Raw genomic sequence first — 8,972 nt, 5'->3', positions numbered from 1 at the left:
TTATTAATTATTTTGGCCTAATATTTATTACTCTACGTCCATTTCACAATTGTTACATGGACACTGGTCAAGTTTCTGTCTGCAAAAACTACCGTGGCAGAAATATTCTCGAGCAAACTATTTCCAAGCAGACATAAACTTGAAGATCAAGTGAGGTGGACGCAGGCATTTCACAATTTATGAGCCCTTGTTGTAAAACTACGTTTTCTGCTGTGGACAAACGTAGCTGTGGTACATTTTGGTGCTAGACTGCTGGACCAAACTGTCCAGCAGAGGGAGCTATCATGCACCAGAATTAATTCATCAATCAGGAATGGACGTTTTTGTGTGTATTTGTATATTAAGAGAGAGAGAGAGAGAGAGAACAGGCAAACCAAACCGCCAGGGTGGAGTCAAAGCAAGGGTGGAGTCAAAGACTCACCAGGGTCGTCACATCCCCCCCCCTTAAGACAGAAGCCCACCTAAGTGGGATTCTGCACTTATGGTATTAAAAAAAAAAAAAACCCAAACACATAAGCACTCAACACTGGTGACCCCGACTTTAGTCTGCTGGACGTATCCAGGGACACAACACGACCATGACCGCATCACTGCGCCAGCCCCGACCTGGCTGGCATCCACCTGGATTTTAAACGGACGGTCAAGCTGGGGAGCAGCCAGGACCGGTGCAGTGCTAAGCAACAATTTTACATTATCAAAAGCCCCTTGGCACTCATCAGTCCAGACAAACTGAGCTTTCCCTTTTAACTAATTTGTGAGGGGTGCAACCACTGTCGAAAAATTAAAACAGAAACTTCGATAATATCCCACCATGCCTAAAAAACGCATCAACTCCTTTTTTGTTACAGGCGGTGGAAAATTGTCTATTCCCATTACCTTGGCCCGCACTGGCCGTACCTCTCCTTGTCCTACCACCTTCCCCAAATAGGTCACTGTAGCCTTCGCAAATTCACATTTAGCTAAATTGACCGTTAAGTTAGCTGCCTGGAGCCTCTCAAACAACGCCGCCAATCTTGACAAATGTAAGGCCCAGGTATCACCCACTGTCACGACATCGTCCAGATAAACTGCACACCCCTCCAGCCCAGACGTTACATAATTCATAAGACGCTGGAAGCTAGAGGGCGCATTACGCAACCCAAAACTCATCACATTATATGTGTATAAGCCAGACGGAGTGACAAAAGCAGATACCTCCTGTGCGCGCGCGGTTAGTGGGATCTGATAATACCCTTTAAGAAGATCTAATTTTGTAACGTACTTCGCAGCCCCCACACGGTCTATACAGTCTTCTAACCGAGGAAGTGGAAAGGAGTCAGGCTTAGTTACCGTATTGACCTTGCGGTAATCAGTGCAGAATCTAAAGGTGTTGTCGGGTTTTGCTACCAACAAGCACGGTGACGCCCAACTGGAGTACGACGGTTTTGCCAGCCCATTATCGATCAACTCTTCTCCATACCAACCAACTCATCTCCAAACCAACCAACTCATCTCCAAACCAACCAACTCATCTCCAAACCAACCAACTCATCTCCAAACCAACCAACTCATCTCAAAACCAACCAACTCATCTCAAAACCAACCAGATCTCTAGCAACCTCAGAGTATGTTTGTCCGTCAGTGTATAGCGCAGCCGGCAACTGAATACAGGTGTACCAACCCCTTTCCCCCACAGACTAGAGCTCCCCGCATCTAACTTCAGACCACGGCCCTAGCTCTTTCCTAGCTGGTCTTCAGTGTGCCCTCATGCAATTGAGTTGCAAGCAACCCCAGCGCGTTCGACACACCAAAATAACAAACACAAAAAAACACAAAAAAAACAACAACAAACAGCGGTAAGCGCTCTATTCCTAGCGAGGGTTCACGTGTGCTCCGGTAGAATCTAACCTACCACCCCCCCAAAGTTAACCACTACACCTGCACCCAATTCGCCTACCTGCAACGCAAACGTCAGAAACCGCAGGTAGCCTCCCAAATGGCACTCCTCCTCCTCGGCAAATCAACCAATGCAAACCACTATCAAACCAAATTAACAACGAAATCTCAATGAACACCAAAACACTAAATTATCATTTACCAACTACAAACTTAGCGTGTGTCTCCCCATTTTCTGATAATTTGACTGCACAGGCAATTTATTCCCGTCAGTACAATCCAAAAGCCAATTCAACTATACAGCCAAGTCAAAACAAAGCATACTTACAATTAAGTTACCTTACCAAATTTTGGAAAATGGATCCCGGACGAGCCCCCATATGTAACATGCTGGCTCTAGCATGCAACATGAAATGGGGGAGACCACGCCGTTTTACAATAATAAAATAATTTATTATAGTAAGAAGATAATCTTACATATAATTAAATAGAATAAAGATAAAGAAGTGTGGTGTAAATCAGTTAAATGTAAAGTAACCCAAAGTGTCATGCAAAAGTCAGTCTGTGTGTAACCAAACAAAGGACAAAGAAAACCAACAAGCCGGGAGGAGGGAGCGCCGACGACTGTTGTGAAAGCAGGCTTTTAACCTGCTGCAAACACAGGCACACCTGAACTGCATCACCTATTAAGAGAGAGAGAGAGAGAACAGGCAAACCAAACCGCCAGGGTGGAGTCAAAGCAAGGGTGGAGTCAAAGACTCACCAGGGTCGTCACAATATATACACTACATTTTAAAATGTCCTACTGCTGGTCTAGTTTGTCTGCAAATAACTCTGCCTCCAGGATTGGTCAAAACAAATTTGAGGCAAAATAAATAAAAGCCTGGTTCACCAGATCTGAGGATAGACGATTTTGGATCATGAATGTCATAAGTGAACAAGGTCTGAGCCAAATATTAACCACCTGAAACTTGGTCCGTTTCCTGGAGCTCAGAGGTCAGCAGGACGCTTGTTTACCTGGTCGATAAGACCCTGAACGCAGACCCTGAACCCAGAACCTAAACCCAGACATCCTACACACAGACCCTGAACCCAGAAACTATAAGACCAGACAGACCCTGAACACAGACAGACCCTGAACAGTCTTTCCGTCCTCTGTACTGGGATGTACTCGGTCTGCTTGGTAGTTTGGAAGACAGGGTCAAAGTGATGGTTCTAGCTGACAGGACAACGTGTGGTATAGTCTTTTGTCAACCCTTGTGTGTGTAAGTGTGTGTGTGTGAAGGAGACTGTGCTCGTCTCTGAAGATGTTCTTTATTAAGTTAATAAAACAGTTAAATAAGGCATCTCGATACGAATGTTTAAACATAATACACGTTTGTGTTCATCACACACTGTACAAAACACATAGTTTCTTAACAAATCAGTTAAGAATCACATCAGTTAGTCTCACACAGCAGTTCCATATATATTTTCATAAATACATAATAACATTCAAACAGTAAACAAAGTGTACTTTATATCATCAGATAAACATTAAGTTCATCTTTTGGTGTTCCACAAGAATATTAACTTCATGTTGTAAAATATACGGCAGGTTGACTCTCCACTCTCTCCTTTCCCTCTCTCTTTCCCTCCTCTCTCTCTTCTCTCTCTCTCTGCTCTCCCTGTCCCTCTCGCTCTTGCTCGCTCTCTCTCTGTCTCTGTGATGAAATGGTGATTGACAGTGGGAGGGGTCTCTGCTCAGAGGCCGTGTGATTGGTCAGTCACAGAGCTCCACATGCGGTCCTTCTCTGTGGGGTCGAGTGGGGACTGTTTCATGCTTTTAGTTTCTGGTGAAATCTGAACTCTGCATTTTCTGCAGGTTGAGATACCTTTTCAGAAGCACATTTGATTGACTGTCCAACCATTATTTCCAAAAAACAAATCTTCCTTTTCAACACATTTTCAATGTGTTGAAAAGGACAAACGGCAAAATGTCGGTATGTAAAAAATAATTTACATATCCTCATTGTAAGATCCCCTCTCAGGGGACCTACGAAACCTCTCAGCCCCAGGGCCCAATGGCAGGTTAATGCGGGCCTGGCCAGCCCCTTGTGGACACGTCCGGTACGGTGCAGTCTGATGCGTTTCTGAGGAGGATCAGCTGTCCTCCGACAACTGATCAGAGTCCTCGCTGCTGCAGTACGAGCTGTCGTAGTATTCGGCCGTGTACAGGAAGGTGTGGACGTTGGGGTTCAGCTTAGGAACCCAGTGTCGCGGGATCAGGAAGGTGGCCAGGTTGAAGAGGTCGACAAACACTTTGTAGCGGTCACTGCATCAGAGAGGACAGGGAACATGTCAATAAACATGAACACACTCAAATACACGGTAATACACGTAAACACTGTAAAATACCCGTTAATACATGTAAACATTGTGAAATACACGTTAACAGACTGTCAAATACATGTTAACACACATAAACACCGTCCAATACACGTTAACACACTTCAATACACGTTAACGCAAGGTTAGTTACCTGACAGTAGATCTCAGGTAGTGGTTAGTTAGTGATAAGTTTGTGCTAGTTACCTGAGAGTAGATCTCAGTTAGTGGTTAGTGGCTAGTTACCTGAGAGTAGATCTCAGGTAGTGGTTGGTTAGTTAGCGTCTAGTTACCTGACAGTCGATCTCAGGTAGTGGTACCCAGACGATCCTCCGGTTCCTGCTTTGCTGCCGATCATCCGATGGACCATACACACGTGGTTATCTACACAAAGACACACAAAAAAACACACGTTTATCTACACACAAAAACTGAGTCTATTGAGCCAGAAGTGTCCCTGGCAGGAAGACTTTCAGAGGTTATAGCAGGTATATTTTAAGGGTTTATAGCAGGGATATTTTATGGGATTATAGAAGGAAGACTAAGGTGTTAAGGGGTTCTTCTTCTGAGGGGGTGAACTCACATCTCCACTTAGTCATCAGGGTGTCGATGTCCATCAGGGAGGTCAGGAGCTGGAAGGGGACCTGGAACCGCGGCTCCTCCCTGTGAACCACAAGGCGTCGGGTTAGCATCTTAAACATGTTGTCAAAATTCAACCGTTTGGATTCAAACCTTTGTTAAGGACACTCCTGACCCCTACCAGGCCAATGGATGAATAGGAAAAAATCAGAGTCAACAAAGGTCCCTGCTCCAAGGGGATTCTATGTCATTTATGACCTCCTGATAGCCCTCTGCCACTAGCCCCTTATCTCAGGTTTAGATCAGAGCGGGCCCAAGGGCGACCGGTGACACTGAAGCTGTTATCTTTCTGCGGTCAATGACCTCAGGCTCTCTCTCAGTTCCCTTCTATGTTAAGGTCAACAGTTTAATGTGTGGAGAAAGAGCCGTACTCTCACCTGTAGAAGTAGATCATCAGAGCTCCCTTCAGGGCCTTGTAGGACAACCTGCGTTCACCTGCAGAACAACACACGTGTTACTAAAACACATGTAACCTGTTATCAACACACCTGTTACCAACACACATACAAAAAACAGATCTGTTACCAACACCCCTGTAACCAACACACCTGTTACCAACACACCCGTAACAACACACCCGTTACAACACACCCGTTGCAACACACCCGTTACAACACACCTGTTACCAACACACCTGCTACTAACGCACCTGTTTCAAACACACCTGTAAGCCACACACCTGTAACCAACACACCTGTCACTTACACACCTCCATTACTAGAGACAACTGCTCACCTTTACTGAGGAGGTGGTCGTGGCGTTTCTCCTCGAACAAGGAGGTGAAGACCTCCTTCTGCTTGACAAACTCGGCCATCATCTCCTCTTTGTCTTCAGAATCAGCCATCCCCTGCAGGGAGTGAACCATCAAGAAGTTTATGTCTACCTCAGATCTCCTCTCAATCCTTAACAAGAACCTCCTGAAGGGGAACAGAGGACCTGAGGTAAAGGCAGAGAACAGAGAACCAGCCCCACCTCTATCTTCTCCTTCTCCTGGGCCAGGCCTCTGAAGATGTTCTCCTCCAGTTGACCCCAGAAGTTGAAGCCGTCCGCATCCAGTCCTGGGGTTCTCTCCAGCCACTCCTGAACCAGAAGCACAACCAGACCTTTACATCCCATAAAAAACATCTGATCATTAGAACCGGCCCGAGGAGCGCACCGGGTCCGACAGGAGGTCAGTGAGCCCCTGCTGGCTGACCCTCTGAGCGGCCGTACCTCCACCAGCTTGAGCAGCGTGGGCTGGCGTTCGCTGGCCACCAGCTGCTCATTCTCATGGCCCTTGAAGTTGTCCCTGTAGTGGCGCCGGTTGTAGGGGACCCGGAGGTTGTCAGGAACCCCGATCTTGTTCTCCAGCAGACGGAACTGCAGACTCTGGAATCCTGATGCCGGAGCCAGGTAGTCCCTGCACACATGAATGATTCACACGATCATTCATTCACCCTCCATACATCATTCATTCATTCATTCGTTCATTGACACTTCCTACTTCAGCGGAGATCCTGTCCGGGTCTCACTGCAATGGGCCCCCTGTTTGAGGGGCTCTGTTTGAGTCCCTCAAACAGGGGGCCCACTGCATTGGGCTCCCTATTGGGGTCCTCTGAATAAACCCTTTATAAAGACTTTACACTACAGTAGAGCTATGTGATGTAGAATCTGTAGATGTCTGGATGCTGGAGTCCACCTGAAGTCGTAGAAGTCCAGGGCCGTCATGGTCTCCAAGACGGAGAACTGGTCCACCAGCAGCTTGAAGATCATCACCATCCTGTGGACCCTGGTGTTGACCTTCAGCATGTTGCGCTCATCACGCACCTACACACACAAACACACACACACACACACACACACACACACACACACACACACACACACACACACACACACACGCACATACATATACACACGGGCACACACATACGCATGCACACACATACGCACACACACGCACACACACACACGCACGCACGCACGCACGCACGCACGCACGCACACACCCCCACACACACACACACACACACACACACACACACACACACACACACACACACACACACACACACACACACACACACACACGCACACACACAGGGATTACTCTGAGGCCATACGTTGATGTAGAGGATCACTTCCAGTCCTTCTAGGACGTTCTAGTCGTGTTTGTGCTTACGTGTCCGCTGATGAAGATCTCCCTCACAGAGTCCAGCTCCCACAGGATCTGCTTGAACCACAACTCGTACGCTGCAACACACGCATCATTAATCAAGAGCTATCAATCATTAGTTATTAATCATTAGTTATCAATCATGAGTTATTAATCATTATTTTTACCTTATGACCAACGCATTATTTAAAATGTATTACTTGTTAGTTATTATTTATTGCTTATAGAAATATTTCTAATTATTTACCTGTGTTGGGAATAACTTATTACTTAGTACTCGTTATTTATTCATCATTAGTTAAAACCTCAATTACTTATTTTTTGTTAATTAGTAACAACTTGTAACTGTAACTGTGTGTGTGTGCTACCTTGGTGTGTAACAATGAAGAGATGCTCATCATGGATTTTATTTCCCTTCAGTTCACTCTGAAGAACCTGGGCTCCCACCACCTTGTCTAGCTGTTAGGGGAAGGAGGAGAGAGGAGGAGACATTTTAGGAGAGAGAGAAGGAGGAGAGAGGAGACATGTTAGGAGAGAGAGGAGGAGAAGAGAGGAGACACGTGAGGAGAGAGAGGAGAAGACATGTAATGAGAGACAGGAGGAGAGTTGTGTTGAAGAGGACAGGAGGAGGAGAAGTTTGTACCTGTAGGTATTCTCCGTAGATGATTCCTCCTTTACTGGCCTTGTTGACTCCCTCCTGAGACACATCCTTCTCCGCGTCCTGCTCCTCCTGCAAGGACGTTTTCTTAAACAACCTGCCATGAGGAGGAGGAGACAGGGGGAGACAGAGAGAGGAGGAGGAGGAGGAGGAGGAGGAGGAGGAGGAAGGAGATAATAGTTAAAAGGTAGTTAGTACTCAACACTAAACATTTAATAGTTAACAGGTGAAGACAGCGTCAGATAGCAGACATACAGATGCCTCTTCTCAAAGAACGGACATCCACTCATGGTTATCTGGAAGGTTTCCTTCTAGAGTCTTCTGGGTCAAACTAACCTGTAGCCGGCCGATCGCAGCCTTTAAAGGCTCCCGTCAGCCAATCACAGGCCGGCACATGCATCCTCCCCTGGTCGGACCCCCCCCTGCCTGCGTGAAGACATTGTTTATCTTGTCCCATCAGATCATCAAGGCCACAACATCACGGTGCAACACCATATTATTGTAGATCACAAACTTTCCTCATGTTATTGTAGAGATCACAAACCTCATCACGTTATTGTAGACATCACAAACCTTCCTCATGTTATTGTAGACATCACAAACCTTCCTCATGTTATTGTAGAGATCACAAACCTCGACATGTTATTGTAGATAGCACTAACCTTCCTCATGTTATTGTAGAGATCACAAACCTTCCACATGTTATTGTAGAGATCACAAACCTCGTCATGTTATTGTAGAGATCAAAAACCTCATCATAATAACAATATACCTAATAATACACCTAATAATAAACTAATAAAGAATGATACATTATATCATAGTAAACCTCATAACGTTCAATAAACCCAATAAACGACAATATTAATATTCCTGATGATCCAAGGTATGTATATTAATATTCCTGATAATCCCAGGTAAATACCGGTACATTATTCATATTCCTGATATTCCCAGGTATGTGTATATTACATTTTCCTGATATCCCAGGTATGGAGCTCTTTGAGTTGCTGTGGCTGGTTGTGAATTGTGCTGCGCTGCAAGGACCCTCTGTCCTGGGTTCGGGTTAGGTTTGGGCTGAGCTTGGATCTGTTGAACAGCCCTCTGCCAGAGCCCTGATTGGGGGACACGGTGTACCACAGCTCTGGGGTCAGCTCTCAGCAAGAGGCTGTGGGCCAGAGTTCGTGGCCTCGCAGTGGAACAATGAGACTTTAGAACACACACTCAAGTAATTGACGACACTGGAAAGAGTCAATATTTACCGTTGGCTAATAATTA

General features: G+C 45.8%; 1 protein-coding gene across 1 annotated transcript; it reads right to left on the bottom strand.

The window, feature by feature from the left end:
* Nucleotides 1-3,173: 3,173 nt before the first annotated feature.
* tdo2a (tryptophan 2,3-dioxygenase a) lies at nt 3,174-7,984 on the bottom strand. Its single transcript, XM_030368943.1, has 12 exons — nt 7,950-7,984; nt 7,680-7,791; nt 7,405-7,495; nt 7,043-7,113; nt 6,560-6,687; nt 6,094-6,280; nt 5,854-5,961; nt 5,617-5,728; nt 5,259-5,316; nt 4,826-4,905; nt 4,536-4,626; nt 3,174-4,189 (listed from the first exon to the last, which is right to left on the bottom strand). The coding sequence occupies exons 1-12, from the start codon at nt 7,982-7,984 to the stop codon at nt 4,018-4,020; spliced, it is 1,245 nt and encodes a 414-aa protein (XP_030224803.1). The 3' UTR covers nt 3,174-4,017.
* Between the last annotated feature and the right edge of the window lie 988 nt (nt 7,985-8,972).

Source organism: Gadus morhua, chromosome 10, assembly GCF_902167405.1.
Source record: "Gadus morhua chromosome 10, gadMor3.0, whole genome shotgun sequence".
NCBI classification, from domain to species: Eukaryota; Metazoa; Chordata; class Actinopteri; order Gadiformes; family Gadidae; genus Gadus; species Gadus morhua.
The sequence above is the reverse complement of the archived record's forward strand: the minus strand, read 5'-3'. Positions and strand labels throughout refer to the sequence as shown.

Bases quoted from the DNA above. Each gene is read 5' to 3' on its own strand.
- tdo2a (XM_030368943.1), bottom strand. From the start codon at position 7,984: ATGAGTGGATGTCCGTTCTTTGAGAAGAGGCATCT. The intron at 5,729-5,853 runs GTGGGGCTGGTT...CACTCCCTGCAG, and splicing joins AGGAGAAGGAGAAGATAGAG to GGGATGGCTGATTCTGAAGA. The intron at 4,906-5,258 runs GTGAGAGTACGG...TGTGGTTCACAG, and splicing joins CTGATGATCTACTTCTACAG to GGAGGAGCCGCGGTTCCAGG.